The 17,187-nt window shown below is 38.4% G+C and overlaps 2 protein-coding genes and 1 non-coding gene across 4 annotated transcripts; all 3 read left to right on the top strand.

Moving 5' to 3' along the window:
• Positions 1–1,812: 1,812 nt before the first annotated feature.
• On the top strand, positions 1,813–3,954 carry LOC113322922 (mitochondrial inner membrane protease subunit 1-like). Of its 2 annotated transcripts, XM_026571108.1 has the most exons (5): positions 1,813–1,948; positions 2,136–2,290; positions 2,374–2,598; positions 2,775–2,885; positions 3,891–3,954. In XM_026571108.1, the coding sequence occupies exons 2-5, from the start codon at positions 2,162–2,164 to the stop codon at positions 3,933–3,935; spliced, it is 510 nt and encodes a 169-aa protein (XP_026426893.1). In that variant the 5' UTR covers positions 1,813–1,948; positions 2,136–2,161; the 3' UTR covers positions 3,936–3,954. The 2 variants fall into 2 exon arrangements, with proteins under 2 accessions (XP_026426893.1, XP_026426894.1); XM_026571109.1 differs by lacking the exon at positions 2,136–2,290 and having other exon boundaries at positions 1,814–1,948.
• Positions 3,955–4,831: 877 nt separating this feature from the next.
• On the top strand, positions 4,832–5,627 carry LOC113322921. The gene has a single exon (XM_026571107.1). It carries the CDS (start codon positions 4,896–4,898, stop codon positions 5,499–5,501), a length of 606 nt encoding a protein of 201 aa, XP_026426892.1. The 5' UTR covers positions 4,832–4,895; the 3' UTR covers positions 5,502–5,627.
• A 39-nt stretch (positions 5,628–5,666) lies between these two features.
• On the top strand, positions 5,667–5,739 carry TRNAK-CUU. The gene has a single exon. It is a non-coding gene; the product is annotated as a tRNA-Lys (tRNA).
• Positions 5,740–17,187: the final 11,448 nt, after the last annotated feature.

Raw genomic sequence — 17,187 nt, 5'->3', positions numbered from 1 at the left:
CCACGAGCGCAAATACCACTTTTTTGAGCCAATTTTCGCGCAAAAGCTTATTTCTCCAAAAACACCTACAAAAACATAAAATAATCAAATAAGTATAAAAGCGAGCACTAACAATACACATAATTGAGATCAAAATAGACACATAAATGTGTTTATCAATACATGCATCTACTGTGCCCAATGCTCAAAACCAAAGGCCGGTTTCTTCATTCCATAATCTGTAATATCGTCGCCTCTTTAATGCAAATTAAAGAAACCTTCTCCGTTAGTTCCTACTTCCAAAATGCACTATGACTGCAAAAATTGTTTGTAACGGAACTTCCACTGTGTATAAGAAATATTATACGATTCCATGATTCTTTTTGTATTAGTGAATGATTAGATAAAATAGAAGAAGCTGGTGATCAACGTAGAATTAATTCTTGTTGCAATTCTCCTTTGTACTTGCAGCTATAAGAGATTCAGTTGTGATTTCTTCCCTAGAGCTTTGACAGGAAATATAATTATTGTCATTTAAACTCTTTGCCCAAAAAGCATAACAGACATAACAGCACACAATATGTGAATTGAATGAGTCATTTGTTTGTTACTCACATGCAAAATAAGATGATCTAGCAGTGTGAACATTAGAGGGTTGACAATATAAGCACAAGCAGGCTGTTAACCTGTTACTATATTTGATTAAGCATTTTTGGTAGAATCCTGTCATTTGTAAACTCATTCTATGGCTGCTGACAGATAAACTAATATTATGTGAGCTAGTATCATGTAAAAAGAAGTATTATTGACTTTAAGCAAAAGAAAAAAAGAGGAGAATCCCGTAGAAGTAATTTACATATGCTGTGAAAGCTTTACTGTTGGTTATCACTACTCAACAACTTGTGTTGGAGGTCTAGTTGGAGGAAATCCTAAAGGATTCAAAGAAGACAATAGTTGATGCTCCACCAAAGAGAAAGTGCAAAGCTACAGCTGATGCAAATTCTGGAGGTTCATCTGCAGCAAATCCTCAACCTTCTGCTAGGGGTGGAAACAACAACAACAAATCAAATACTTCAACAAGTTTTGCTTCTTCTTCTCAGCCAACTGCAATATATTCTGCAAAAGCCAAAGGTGTCAAGAGAAAGGAAGGTGATGATTCTTGTTCTCAACCCACTTTCAGTCAGCACAACATCCATGTTGCATCTGTTAGCAACAACATTACCTTTACAACTCCAGGCCCAAAAAGAAAGAAGAAAGCAAAGAAGTATACGAAGCTTTAGATGTACCTAGTTTATTTTTATGTTTAGTATGATGGATTGTTATGTATCTTAAGACAATTTCTGGAATGTTATGTTAAGATAAGACAATGCAGTTTCTGAAATAGACAAGTCTTTGTTAAACTATTCCAGTTACATTTACATATTTCATGTACTTTTCCCATGATTTTGTTGTTGCTGATGCTTGAAGTTGAGGCTTTTGAAACATCCATCCCACCACCCGATCTGAAACAGTTACAAAAAAAAAGTAGAGAAAGTAGAGATGTGCGAGAGAGAGAATTATATATGGAAGAGAAAAAAATTTGCCACGTAGATGTATAGATATGACATGTACACAACTGACATTAAACAATGGACGAGTTGTCAAGTGAGTTGGCATGACTTAACTGTACACGTGGAGGATAATTCTCCGTTAGTCATTTTTTCAAAAAACGGTCCAAATCGGGATACATTTGTAAAAGTGAAAAAAACGGGATACATTTGTTTCCTCCCAAAATAACATGGGTACATCTGTATTTCACCCGAAGATATTTTGTTTTTTTTTCCGATCCTAAAAACCCAATATTGGTAAGATATTGCATCAGTTTCCCAAGAACAGTCGGTCAAAAACTCCATTAATGGAAACCCAGAATCTGCATCTTCAACATTTTGTCCACAACAGAAGGAATTGAGACAAGTACCGGTTACTTTTGGTATGCATTTATGCCCCCTAATTTCTCTATTCTCAATCTTTTAATAGGAAATGCTCAAATTTGGAGCCAATTCATCAATTCTGTTAGTTTGTACTGTATTAATTTCCTGAGAAAACAGAATCTGTGGTAGTTTAATTTATTTAGGAATTCCTGGAATTGGGTTTTATCTCTTGGTGTCAATTTAAAGAATCACAGATAGATGAAAATTCAGAGATGAATGGATTAAGAAATCTGTTGAAATACAAGAGCATTGTGAAAGAAGCATTTGATAAGACATTTCTAGCTGGAAAATTGTTTTGCGTTCTTCATGTTACTAACACCTACATCTGCAGTCCTCTTCTTGTAAGCAAATCCTAATTCCAATTCTCTATTATCTGAAACAATTATGTTCGAAAGGTTTGTCATTTTTTGCTGTTTCTTTTCAGGGGCATGGTCCTAGTATGCTTCCAACTCTGAAGCTAACAGGTGATTGGATTTTGTCAGAAAAGATATCGATTCGTTTAGGGAAGGTGCAAAATGGAGATATAGTGACTGCACGCTCACCTGAAAATCCAAAAAAGATTGTTGTTAAACGAATTATGGGTATGGAAGGAGATACTGTAACTTACATTGTCGACCCCAAGAATTCGGAGAAATGTCGAACTATTACGGTAAGGATTGTTGTTGTTCCGAAGCGTTTTGATTGGTACATCTTTGCAAAAATCAATAACCTATGAAACAAGTTATGTCTCTTATTTCAAGGTTCTCAACATATAAGCTTCTCTCAAGGATGTCGTTAAAATGTTACTACATTGTTGAACTTTTGTGTTTTACTTGTCTGGAACAGGTGCCGAAAGGACATGTTTGGATCCAGGGAGATAACATATATTCCTCAAATGATTCGCGCCATTTTGGTTCTATTCCGTATGGTCTTGTTCAAGGCAAGGTGTTTTTCAGGGTGAGCTTTTTTAGTTTGTTCTTTTCATTTATATATGTATGCTTGGTGTTAGGATTTTAAATTTTAATGTGTTGTCGATCAGAATTGAGCAGCAGAACTGTCAATAATGGTAGTAAGAAATGTTTCAAACAAAACGTAAAACATAGTTCGTGTGGGGGACAAAGATATAGCAAGACTAGGATTGTTTCCAAGTGAACAAAGAAGCGTGATAAGAAATGTAGTGTCCAGCTGCAAACCTGATTTTCACGAAATGATGTAGGTCTTAACCTTAGGTACATTCATAAGTAATGGTCAGTGAAGAAAAATTGAAGCTTTTTTGGGTTTAGCCCAAACCCTTTCAGTGTTCCTTGCTAGATGGTTGTTGGAACTATTTTCCAAAGAAAGTTATCAAGTATTGTATTTGATCTCAATCAGTGAACTGGTAACCTGACTATCACGGTGAAATTTGCATATAGAGGATGTTTTAAACTGAAAACCTTTGTAAGTTGAAATAGTAGAACAAAAGTGTTGCAAAGGGGTTTGCTTTTGGCTACAGAGATAAACTACCCTTCTATTACCCCAATCACAACCAATTTTAGGGACATCACAACAGTGCCGGGGCTTTTCGTTTTATCTTCAGCATCATATAACAGCATTGAAACAATCAGCATAGTTCAGACTAACACTTCCACCCTGCCAGAACTCATTTGCCCGACCTCCACATCACGGCATCCACCATTATCCCAACTTCTGAACACTGTCAGTCTTGTTGCCAAATTCGCTCTAAAAACTAGGGAATTCATCACATCTACTGTCAAAATCCTGTCCACCAACAACCCAACCGTGGCTTACCAACATATAGGTCTTTTGATGTATAAGTTCAATGTTTTTGCCAAATTGATGTCATAATTAACTTGGCTTCGATGTAATTGAAGGTGATTTTGCTATTTTGCAGTTCCAAGCGTTTTAGTCACTAATTTTGTTTTGGGAATGAAAGTTCACTTTTATTAGCTGCTGTTTTTGTAGATTTGGCCAGTCGATGGTTTTGGATCACTAGGACAAGAAGTCTAGTACTGGTTTGATAGCAAAGGTGATTTCCCAACTGTAACAATTTTACATTCTTTTTTTCAGTGCACTCCATTTTGTCTCTCGTTCTTATTTTATGGGCTCCCTGAGAGAGATTAAAGTACATAGTCTACATTGATTTACTATCATTCTTAATTGTGTATCTCTTAATTGTTTCAAAAGAATAAAATAGCACCAGAGATGTAAGGAAAGGACACGAGATTTGCTTGCCAGTATTTGTAACATGACTATCATTCTTGCTAATTTCAAGGTTATTACTCCTGGTGGTCACATGTCCTTCCAGGATTGTACAGTATGACAATTGCTGGTACTTAATTTGAGTTCAAAGCGTATTCTCTGAAATGAATGATGCATTTGTATTGGCTCTCTTTTTTGCTCTGCTCTCACACTCAGCTCTGGAATGAAGCTTGGGCCATTCTCGAAGCAGCGAAATGGGCTCATCAACAAGGCTAGCAACATGTCCAGTTTCAAACAGACAACACATCAGATTAGTGAATAGTGATGCTCTTAATGACAGTGATTATGGTTCCCCATGACAATGTCTAGCTATCCTTAACCAAATCGGTCCTGTGTCCATAGTTCTTCTGCGTGTAATACGACAGCGAACACACTTGTAAAACAAGTGAGGACTCATCAGCTCAGGCAAGATTTTTGTGAACCCTTGTGCACAAAATCGGACTCCTAATTTTAGTACATATTGTCAAAGAAATGGAAGGTAATTGGACACGTTACAGAAAAATCAAAGCTAATTTTAGTACATAGAATTTGACATAGCATCCATGTGGCACCCCAACCAATCTGACCCATTATGAATTTATCACAAAAATACAAAAAAAAATATGAAAATTGAGAGGACAAGAATAGAGAGGCTAAAAAACAGTTTGTGAGTTATCCACTCAAACAAAACAAAACAAGAAAGCCAGAAAGAAATCAAAAGATAAAAAAATGGCAATCATAGCATCATCTTCATCTTTGAAACTCTCAAACCCATTCCCATCTTCACTAAAATTCTCACCACCAAATTCTTCTTCAAGATCTCTACTACTTTCCTTAACAAGAAAAGCTACAGAATCTGAAAACAATGAGTCCTCCTCATCAGAAACCACTGAAACCCCAGCAGAATCCACAGACACCACATCAACCTCAACAGAAGACCAAGACAGTTTTGAGAACAAACTAGCACAAGTAAGACTAAGATACAAAAGTGGAACTGGAAAGAAAGCTGAGCTAAGAAAAGGAAAGAAGTCAAAGGGAACAAATGGTGGCAGTGGTGGTGGTGGTAATGTCTTTTTGCCACCAGTACCATTAAAAGAACCAGTGTCTGGTGGGGTGAAAGTGGAGATGGGGTTTAGTAGATATACAGAGAGGCTGAATGGAAGGTTGGCTGGTTTAGGATTAGCTGCATTGTTGTTGGTGGAATTGGCTACTGGTAAGAGCGTGTTGAATTATCATAGTCCATCTATTGTTTTCATTCAGATTTATTTTGTTGCTGCTGTTTCTGCAATGTATGTCAAATTTGAAAAGGAGAAGGTTAGTATTTGGCCTAGGTGATTGGGATTTCATTTGGGCAATTGGAATTTGATGGAAAACTAAGGTTACTGAGATTTGTATGGTTGATGTAAACAGAAATGTATAATTTTACAGTTTTTGCTGAGAACATATGCTTTGTTGATAAATTGTTCTCTATAGAAGAAATTACTGCTGCTACTAACAACTGCCCGTCTAGCTCAGTTGGTAGAGCGCAAGGCTCTTAACCTTGTGGTCGTGGGTTCGAGCCCCACGGTGGGCGCGTTTTCTTTTTGTTTTTCTTGTGCTTGGAGGCCAAACCCATCTCTTATTTTTATCCAAAAAAAAAAAAAAAAAACATCTCTTATAAATATTTGTTTTTCTTTTCCATCCAACGAAAGATCAGAGTATTTCTGAGCAGGGATATTATTTGGAGTTTCTGCCATTAGTAACCTACCTCACATATTCTGCCTGTCAGCTAATAGTTGATAGGTGTGATAGCTTAATCAATCAGTGAAAGGATCCAAGAATATGCATGAGAATGAGATGAAAGATCAAAAACAACAAGATACAACTGGAGTAGCCAAAAATGAAATAAAGGATCGATGCCTAGCACGAGGCTGAATCAGAAGTACAGGTCTTATGTCTGAATTTCAATTCAATCCTTCATCATTTTACTCATGTCATTTGTGGTGTTTCTGTTTGCCAATTAGAACCCCCAACTTGTATCTATAAACATAATTGGCATACAATGCATGTCCAGATTAGAAACCATCTCAGATGAAGCTTTTCTATTTTGTGTGAGGTCAGAAGTTCGGAATGATAAGAAATGTATGATCTCACAAAGGTCAGATTATGAAGTTTGAAATACTCTTCTTCATAGCACAAAAATAGTCTAACTTATTAGTTATTACCATATATCATACATGATCCTCAGATAAACTATTTAAACAAAGATGTGACCGTAAAGCTTCTAAGTATCAAGAAAAGTGAAATATTATCTCAGACCAAAGAATTTGAACTACCAAAAAATTGATGTAGTTGCTATTAAGCAAGCAGTTCCAAGTGATCCACAAGACTAGGAATTCAAGTCACTCCTCCACAAGACTAGCTAACAGGACAGTTTGAAAGCGTGTAACTCGTTCTATTTAGTTAGCTACTTTATCGTCTTTGAATACCTATCTTTGTAACAACTTCAAGTATAAATAAGAAATCAATCTCCACTAGTTATCTGTGGAAGATATTAAACCAAAAATCCTGTTCCAACTTGGTATCAACTTTTCATCCAAGCCACCTTCCGCAAATCAAAAACAAAACACAACCTAAAAAAAAAATCTGATCCATCAAAAATGGCAGATACTACAAACACCGTCCGACAAGTACAAATTCATCATCTAGTAACCTTGAAGCATACAGACACAAATCATCTGCTCTAGAAGGCTCAATTTAAATCTATCCTGAAAGGTCATGATCTCACAAGCTTTATAGATGGAACAAAACAAAAACCTTGACCAATCTATCCTGAAAGGTCATGATCTCACAAGCTTTATAGATGGTCAAGGTTCTCAGTATCATCAAAACACAAATCAATCTTTCAAGAGAAAAAACAACAATTCATACCAGCGCAATCACCAGCAGCAACCACAGAATGATAACAACACAGGGCCAATGTGCCAGATTTGCAAGAAGAGGAATCATCTTGCAGATAGATGTTGGTCTCGTTATGACAAACCTAACACCAATCAGCAGCGCCAACCGGCAGCTTACATATCTCTACCAGGAGGACACCAAGACACCCGATGGGTTACAGACACATGAGCTACACATCATCTGACAGCAGACATGAGAAATTTAACTATTCCTTATGAGTATGATGGCACTGAACAAGTGCAAGTGGGTAATGGTAATGCCTTGAATATTGCTCATATTGGTAACATTTCTTTTACAAAAAATTCCAGATATTTTTGCTTGAATAATGTTTATCATGTACCTGAGATCAAGTGTAATTTGATGTCGGTGTCTCAATTCTGTAAAGACAATGCAGTTTTCTTTGAATTTGACACTTCCTTTTTTGTTGTGAAGGACAAGCACACGGGGTTCCCACTGCTGAGAGGACTTGAAAGGAATGGACTGTACGCTTTTGATGGAGTTAATGTGCTAGATCATCCAATAAAGCCACAGGCACATGTTGCTTCTAGTTTACCACTGTGGCACCAACGATTAGGTCATCCCATGTTACGGACAGTCTCTAGAATCTGTCGCCAATTTTTCCTTCCTGTTGCAAATAAAAACCTTGATTATTGTCACTCTTGCCACATCAGTAAGAGCAAGAAGTTGTCTTTCTCTCTTAGTACTATTGTTTGACAAGCCTTTAAGCTTGGTTGTTTCTGATATTTGGGTCTCACCACATTTTTCAAGAAATGGTTTTCGTTATTACCTTTTGATAATGGATGTCTTTTCACATTATACTTGGGTATTTCCTCTTGCGCAAAGGTCAGATGCTCTAAAAACTTTCATTCTATTTCACAAACAGGTTGAAAATCTAACAGATCATAAAATCAAAGTTTTTCAGTCAGATAATGCCTTAGTGTTTAAGAAGTTCACATCTTATCTCAATGAAACAGGTATACAACACAGATTCTCATGTCCACACACATCACCTCAAAATGGCCAGGCAGAACGTAGAATTCGTCATGTAACCGAGTCTGGTTTAGCTCATTTGTTTCATGCTAACATGCCATGCTCCTTCTGGGCTGATGCCTTTACAACAGCCTATTATTTGATCAACAGGCTTTCAAAGTCCAACACAGAATCCAAAACTCCAATATAACTTCTTTTTCAGAAATCTCCAGATTACTCCTTCTTACGAGTTTGCGGTTGTCTCGCTTATCCCTGCCTTAGGCCCGTATAATGAAGATAAACTTGAACCTAGATCTCTACCACGTGTCTTCATAGGATACAATAGTGCACACAAGGGTTATATGTGTTTGCACCAAGCAACCAACAGGCTATATATATCGCGTCATGTTCGGTTTGAAGAGCAGTCATTCCCATTCCAGTCTTCTCGGAAGTAACATACTCCATTGTGTTGTTCAGGTAATGTACCATCAAGTACATCTGTTTTACTTTCTCCTCCTTTTATACAATGTAACTCACAAGTACATCAGGAATCTGCTCAATTAGCTCAAAGAGATAATGTACCATCACCGGCTGCATCATATGCTAGCTCCAGATTCTCCAGATCTCAGTGGCTCTCTTGTACCAATGATGGATGTAACAGAACCTGATTCTGCATCGTCTAATACTATAGCAGCTTCAACAGGTATTTCTATTGAGCAACCAATTCAACCAGCAACTGTGGTTCATCCTATGAGAACACGTGCAAAATATGGCATCACAAAACCCATCCAGAAGCTGTGTTTAACTGCCACAATGCATCCACTCTTGGAGGGAGACTTCATGGAACCCACCTGCTATTTTATGGCCTGCAAACTTCCGAAATGGATAAAGGCTATGGACGTTCAAATCAATGAACTAATTCGAAATGGTACATACTCATTGGTACCTTATGAATAAGGAATGAATGTCGTAGGATTAAAATGGGTCTTTCGTGTTAAATAAAATCCAGATGGCAACTGTTTGAGGGTGAAAACGGTTTCTGCTGATTTCGGTAATTTCACGTGAGTGGGTGAGAAACGAGTCTAAACCCTAAACAATGTAATGAAAGGGAGTACTTTAGATTCGAGAGATCAATCTGTACAAATCCGGCCTAAACCAAGAAATGGTCGTTCTAGACTTGCTTCGGTCACAAAGAGGATGAGAAGGGTTGGTTTTGGGGAAGGAAGCGAAGAGAGTGTTGAGACCAGAATAGTCGGTTCTGGAAGAGTAGTTGTTTGACTTTTATAAGAAAGTGAAAGCTAACAGATGGGAAAGCTAACAAGTGATTTCTGAGTGTTGTATGTTCCTGACCGAAAACTTGTTGTTCGGTGGAAATAGGTAATGCCTATTTATACAAGTCGAAGTGAAACGTACTCTGGTCTCATTAAGAAATGGAAAACGGGTGAGTAAATGGGAGGAGGTGGTAACCGGTAACGCTTGGAATTGATGTTCCATAAAAGAAAGTGTTTCACCATTACTCCCTGTATTTACTAACCGCCTCATCCTTATGACATTTTCTTATAACGAGCGTAGTGTACGCCGCACGCTGTAAACCGCCAAACCAATACCCAATGAGCATCCCCCAGTTTGTGACATGTGTTGATGTCTCGAGTGTTTTCGTGGAAAACATGTAGCATGTTGTTGTTGTCTGGCAAGTTGAGCTTGGTAGACTTGCCGGCTCGGTGGCGACCTTCAACGGTCGAGATTTTGCATCTTAAGAGGAAGGTAGTCGTTGATTATTGCCACCTTTCGTTTGGTATCCAGTGGCATGAAAGTATGATGAGTATGGATTTAATGTGTCCCAGTTTAGGCGCGGCCAAAAGTTAGGGTTTTGGCTTTGTTTAGGCGCGACCAAACTAGGTCCAAAGGTTTCCATGCGTTAGCTGGTAACCTTGGACGGCTAAGATCTGCATCTTAGATGAAAAAGTGGCCGTTGATTGTTGCAGGCATTCGTTTTGGCAGCCGCATAGGGAAGGTCGGCATGGTATGGCGCGGCAAGGTGGTTGGCATGCCATTGGAACATGTGGCATGGCATGCCTTGGCGCGGTTTGGCGTGGCCAAAACTAGGGTTATGGGCCAAAGGTTACCATGCGTTGTTTGGCGACCTTGGACGGCTAGGATTTGCATCTAGGATAGAGGGGTGGCCGTTGATCGTCGCACGCCTTCGTTTTGGTAGCCACATGGGGAAGGCCGTCATGGTATGGCGCGACAAGGTGGTTGGCATGCCATTGGCACATGTGGCATGGCATGCCTTGGCGCGGTTTGGCGTGGCGAAAACTAGGGTTTCGGGCCAAAGGTTACCATGCGTTGTTTGGCGACCTTGGACGGCTAGGATTTGCATCTAGGATAGAAGGGTGGTCGTTGATCGTCGCACGCCTTCGTTTTGGTATCCGCATAGGGAAGGCCGGAATGGTGTAGCGCGGCAAGGTGGTTGGCATGGCATTGGCACATGTGGCATGGCATTCCTTGGCACGGTTTGGCGTGGCAAAAACTAGGGTTTTGGGCCAAAGGTTACCATGCGTTTTTTGGCGACCTTGGACGGCTAAGATTTGCATCCAGGATGGAAGGGTGGTCGTTGATCGACGCACGCCTTCGTTTTGGTAGCCGCATAGGGAAGGTCGGCATGGTATGGCGCGGCAAGTTGGTTGGCATGCCATTGGCACGGTTTGGCGTGGCCAAAACTAGGATTTTGGGCCAAAGGTCACCATGCGTTGTTTGGCGACCTTGGACGACTAGGATTTGCATCCATGATGGAAGGGTGGTTGTTGATCGTTGCAATGGTAGGGCCAAGGCCAATGGCGCGGATGGCTTGACATAGTGGGGCCAAGGGTTTGGCATGCCATTGGCGCATGGTGCGGCTAGCATGGTTGGGGACAAGGCAATGTGCGGTTGGCTTGGCATAGTGGGGCCAAAGGTTTGGCACGGACGGCTTGGCATGGTGGGGCCAAGGCAAGGTGCGGTTGGCTTGGCATGGTGGGGCCAAGGGTTTGGAATGCCATTGGCGCATGGTGCGGCTAGCATGGTTGGGCCCAAGGCAAGGTGTGGTTGGCTTGGCATAGTGGGGTCAAGGGTTTGGCATGTCATTGGCGCATGGTGCGGCTAGCATGGTCGGTATGCCTTGGCACGATAAACGTGGATGGCATGGTTTGCCATTGGCGCATGGTGCGGCTAGCATGGTCGGCATGCCTTGGCGCGATAAACGTGGCTGGCATGGTTTGCCATTGGCACAGTGGTGTGGCTGGCATGGTTGGCATGCCTTGGCGCGGAGATGTAGCTGGCATGGTTTGCTATTGGCACAGTGGTGCGGCTGGGATGGTTGGCATGCCTTGGCGCGGAGATGTGGCTGGCATGTTTTGCCATTGGCACTGTGGTGCAGTTGACATGGTTGGCATGCATTGGCGCAGAGACGTGGCTGGCATGGTTTGCCATTGGCACGGTAGCGTGAGAATTAGGGTTTGGTATAGATGATGTCGGTCAATGCTAAGGGTTCTGCCGTGGAACATGACATATGTAGAAAAAAGGTACCATGGTAATTCTTACGTAGGAATGCTGATTGGTTCAATAAATGCGCTAATGGTCATAGTGACGTCATGTCGGATCCGCAATATCTCTTGCAGACGCATTCCCTATTTGAATAGAGCATATCACAATTCATTGTCTATTCTAAATTGTTCTGTCTAGGTCGGAAATAACATATCTACATAAAATGTCTTGATTGGGGTGTTCAAAATTTTACGTTACACAACAATTTAAGAAGTTGTACTTTTAACTTCTAAAAGCGACAAAACAACAACATAAAATTTCACCCTGAATAGATTTGGAAAACGACAATTCCTATACAAATAGTTTATAAGTCAAAACTTAAATCATGAGAGCAACAAAAAGATTTTTTTTTTTTTTTTTTGCTTTTGAAAAGTACTTTTACTTATGATTGTCGAATGCCTTCGTGGCATCTGTTTGGCAATTAGAAAAAGAATATATTTTCTCTGGAATCATGTGTATGTCTTAGAAGTCAAAAGTGAAATGGTGTTACTTCACAAAAGCTATTTATTTACTTTTACAAATTAAATCACTCTATATGTGAGTTTCATACTAAAGTTTGCAAGTTAAAAAAAAATCGGTGTCATATGTGAATCTGAACACTCTCATAGTCTTTAAATCAAGTTAACTTTGTTAGATCTAATTATCTAATCTACGGTTTAGGTTCAAAAGTATGAACATCTCCTCGATTTAGGGCAACATCAAAAAATTGATAGTTTTAAATGCGTAATCACAATTGTGCTAGAGACTCGATTCAACAAATGAAACGATAAGAGACAAAGCTACATATAAGTTAAAGATGGCTTTCGCCTCTTCCAAAACTTTAAAAATCTTTTCTAGTTCATGTTAACTTATTTTGTTAAAATTTTTTATTTTTAATAAATATTTTAAAAATTAGAGAATATATCAAAAGATATTTTATAATAAATTTATCATCATTTTAGTTAGGTTAATACCACGTATGACGATTTCTTTTGCAATTTTTTTAGCTCTAGTCTTTATTAACTTGTTTTTATTTTTAACATAACATTTTCTCTTTTGTTTTCATATCCACATAAAGATCAAAAAAGAAGTAAAAAGTGAACAAGAAAGTAGTAGCTAATAAACCGAAGGTGCTATTCACAACTCTAAAATACCTCTCTATTTCAAAACATCTAAACCCTATTTCTCTTAAATGTTAAATCATTTTACCTAACGGTGGGTTCCGACTGAACCGTCCTGAACCAGTACCCTTACAACACTTAGCACTGAGTGCTGAATAAAGCTCTGAATGGAGAGGTGAATACCATTTCCGCTAATAAACTCATGTACATTATATAAAGTTGGCTCAATGGCTGACCCGGTATCTAATTTTACCATGTTGCATTTCTACATGCAAACAAGTATATAAACAAGTTGGTTTTCTAATTTTCCAAGCCACGTCCAAAAAAGACTACAAATAAACACCTTAGTGTACTAGTTTAGTAGATTGAAACATTAAGAGATTACTTAGATCTTATTTATTTATTTTTTATATCTTGTTCTCCACTACTCTTGTATGCTTATTTGGTATTAATTTACAGATGAAATAGATATCTATAAGTCGGGCCTTAAATAGTACAATCCTTTAACTAGTTGCAATTAGTAATAGAGACGTGCGGAGAAGACTATAAAAGGTTTAATAACATTACAACACGTTATCGGCACGAATAACTCGATGTTATTCACATGTGGAGACGTTGCCGCGAAAAAAGAATAATTCTCTTTTACCCTTGCATATTCGATTTAATTATTCAGTAGTTATATGCATATGATTTTTATTATTTATAACTTGGTTCATGTTTGATTAGGACTTATTAAAGAGGAAGTTAGACATCTCACCGTTCCTTGTATGTGTTATTAGCAACACGAACAATTATGTTTTATAAGAAGAGATATGAAAGATAGGTACGTATTAGCAATGATTTATATTTTCTTGCTAAGAGTCGTCCTCTATAACCCAGGTTCTCCATGAACTGTATTCTAGGTTATGACTGTGAATACTTCACTTAGGAATTTGTGAATCCCGGTCATATTATCTTTTACCTTGATATTTCTTGTATTCGGACCTTGTTCTTATTGATCTTTGAGCTTTCGTAATTTCGGATCAGGAACGAGATAGATAGAAATCGTAAAGTTTTGTTAGTCTTAGACTTTGTGATTCCTCGATATAGATAAACTCTTATTTGATTTTATTTGGATTGTTCTCGAGAGGTGGTTAGTAATCCATACTTCTCAGCTAACTGAATGTAGGTATTTGATAGACACATTTATGTGTCTATTTTCTTCTCTTTTGTGTATTTTGTTAGTATCCATTTGTTCTTATTACGGTGTTTTTATGTTTGTTTAGGTGTTTTTGGAGAAAATACCCTTCTGTGGAAAGAGTTGCTCAAAAAGTGATGATTTACACCCCGGAGAAATGTACCGAAGGCACCCCAGAAATGCACCGGAAACGTCCCAGAAATGTACCGGAGGATCCCAGAAAAATTATCATTTCCACCCCAAAATTACTATTTCCACCCAAATTACTATTCGCACCCCAGCACTCTGGATAAGGGGCACCTTCTTCTCAAATTCAAATAAACTTTTTGGCGGGAAAATTGGTTCATCAACTGGCAGAAATTCAATCGACAAAATGAAGGTGTTGTGGTGCGATTCAATGGCTCAAACTTGGTAGGAAGATGTGATATAGGTTAAGGAACACGTTTTGGGCTTTTGGTTCGATCAAATTTGGCCATAATTAGCTGGACAATTCACGGAAGAAAAACAGGGAAACACGGGTTGGACACGGGATTGGAGAAGATTTGAACGTGTTCTTCTCATGCATGAGGGCTCTAGCAACGTTTTGGGACGTGTTTAAACACTTCTAGAGTGACCAGGATGGAAATATATGCGTACCAGAGCAAGAATGGAAAGAAAATATTCCCAAGAATATTTTTCTTTACTGCCGAGTTAAAGAGAATTATATGGAGTAATTGAGGGAGATTCAACGAGATGTAGGTGTATAAATATGTTCCCTGGGAGTACTAGTGAAGTTTAGGAAGAATTTGGAGAGGTTTAGAACACTACAGAGCAAGAAAATCCAACTTGCAGAGAGTCTGGTTCTGCTGCTGCTGCTGCGAGGAGGAAGAACGTGAAGAACAGACTCCCCAGGACAGACGTTTATCAACAGCAACATCGACTGTCTTCTTTGGGTCGTAGTTCTTCAGCGACAACAGCACTTTAGGTCTGTCGTTGATTCTGGACGCTTTTCGTGGGTCGCATAATCCTGTTTTACATCATTTTCTTGTCTTTCTCTCATTGTAAAACACTTTTGAGCATCAATGAAATATTTTGAGAGGTTTTCCAACATGATGAGCGGCTAAATTCTTGGTGATTGAGGCAATGGAGGATCTATTCACTCATGTTTGATTGGTAATATTTTTATTTATAATTTCTTTAATTATTTACTTTATTTAATTCACTTGGATAAATATAAAAAAAAGGATAAAATGGTTTTCTTAATTAGTTGTGAATCAGTTTGATGTTTTATGCTTAGAATAATTCTTTGATAAATCATGCTTAAGGATTACAACTTAATATTTGGACACCTTTTAAATTAAAAAGTGATGTAATAAGAAAAAGAGCTTAATAATAATTTATGAAATATTATTTATAACCAATCAACTTGGAGTGGTAGTGAATCCTGAGCCTCAATCCTTCTAAATCTTGACATTACTATTAATTTCCTTCATTTATTTATTTGTTTAAATCTAAAAAAAAGAGTTACCTTCACAAGTTCGAAAAGAACCCAGTTTTTATCACTATTACTACAACAACATTTGAAAATACAACAAGTTTTTGGCGCCGCTGCCGGGGACCTGTGCTTAGGTAGAATTTTTTTTTTAGGTTTATTATTTTTTTTTAGAATTGTTTGTTCCTTTTTACGTTTCTTTTTGTCTTTATTTTGCAGGTTCAAAGTGAAAACTAAGGACTTGGAGAGGAAAAAGCTTAAAGCGAAAAGCGAAAAGAGAAGAAAAAAGGACAATTTTAGGATTTAATTTTTAAATTTGTTTTTTTTTTTAGAGTGTGTGAGGAAAACTGTAAATTTTTTTTTTTATTTATTTTGGACTTTGACTTTATTCTGGACAATTGGACTTTATTCTTTTTTTAACCCTACGGAAGGGTATTATTATTAAAAAAAAAAAAAAATATTTATAAACTGTGTGCAGGGAAGGACGACGATTACTATATCGTCTCGGCCCCTCGGGTTCGCACACGGCATAGGAGTCGTGGCCCGAGTCGACGACAACGGTTCATCGCCCGTCTGGTACGGGAGGTAAGTCCATCGAGACACTCGCGAATCTCCTGTAAGCGAGTTACTGTCTGCCTTAAGGTGATAATTGTTTGAGGACGAACCGGACTGTTTTTAAATTCCTAGTAAAGGGCAAGGCCTGGCCAAATCAAGATAAGGACTCGGATTTCATCACCGTTTCCTTCTTGCCCGCCTTAGGAAAACAAAACCGAACGCGAACCTAAGCTTTAAAATTTGGAATAGAACGAGACCGATAGGGTAACGAGCTTAATAGGAAACTCGTTCGAAAAATATTGGTTGCTCTTTAAGCACACTTCAAAGTTCATGATGGTTTCTGTGAGTTGAATGCGTGACTGCGCCGCCTAATGCGGTGAGGCCTTGGGTATCAAAGCTCTACTAAGCTTCCCTCGCCTCAATTCAACTTACATTAGCTCGGATTGATTCCAGAGGGGTGTGCTCAAATTGTAACGAATTCCTTTTCGAAGGAATAGAAGCTGGTCTAGAAAACAATCTAAGTGGAGCCATCATGCTTTTTGTTTGCTAGAAATCTTTAGGTTTGTTTTGGTGGAGTCGAGTCGGCCTTGTTTGTGGTTGTGTAGAATTCCCTTGCAATTAAGAATGTCGAACTGGTATGATAGAAGCCAATACAATGAGTATCGACCTGAATTTGAATATGGACATCCTCATTTTTATGACCATGTTGGGAATAGTGGTTGGGAACGCCATCCTTTGGAAGGATATGGGTCATACCCTGGTGAGCCTAATTACTATCCACACATGCATCAGTCTTACGAGAAAGAAGATTATAGTACTAGTTCTTCGTCTCTAGAGGATACAATCAAACTATTGAAAAGTAGTCCTTTTTATGATCCTTCAGTTCCCATTCCTTCTCTAGAAGAGTCTCTCAGGAAATTAGAAGAGTCGACACGTAAGTTAGCAGAAATGAATAACTTAGTTTTTGACGAAAGAGAACTTTCTATAGAGGAATCCCTCAAGTTGATGGCTGAGACGAACGAAAGACTTGCTCGAAATAATCTAAATTTCCAAAATAGTGTTTCTAATTTTACCCTTGATATCAATAATGAATATTTGCCTAATTTAGAGGACGAGGTTAGAATAAAAGACACTACTTATTTAGATAAGGTTCAATCATTTTCGTACTATGATGATGAGGATAGCAGTAATGAAGAATCTGAAATATGTAGGCATAGTGATCAGGAG

Source organism: Papaver somniferum, chromosome 11, assembly GCF_003573695.1.
Source record: "Papaver somniferum cultivar HN1 chromosome 11, ASM357369v1, whole genome shotgun sequence".
Lineage (NCBI taxonomy): Eukaryota > Viridiplantae > Streptophyta > Magnoliopsida > Ranunculales > Papaveraceae > Papaver > Papaver somniferum.
Note: the sequence above shows the minus strand (reverse complement) of the source record. Positions and strands in the feature narration are given on the sequence as shown.

What these genes read in the sequence shown, in the direction of transcription:
- LOC113322921 (XM_026571107.1), top strand. Translation starts at nt 4,896, where the DNA reads ATGGCAATCATAGCATCATCTTCATCTTTGAAACTCTCAAACCCATTC.
- LOC113322922 (XM_026571108.1), top strand. Translation starts at nt 2,162, where the DNA reads ATGAATGGATTAAGAAATCTGTTGAAATACAAGAGCATTGTGAAAGAA. An exon ending in ACATCTGCAGTCCTCTTCTT is followed by an intron (nt 2,291 to 2,373) that starts GTAAGCAAATCC and finishes GTTTCTTTTCAG; the next exon opens with GGGCATGGTCCTAGTATGCT. An exon ending in AGAAATGTCGAACTATTACG is followed by an intron (nt 2,599 to 2,774) that starts GTAAGGATTGTT and finishes TGTCTGGAACAG; the next exon opens with GTGCCGAAAGGACATGTTTG.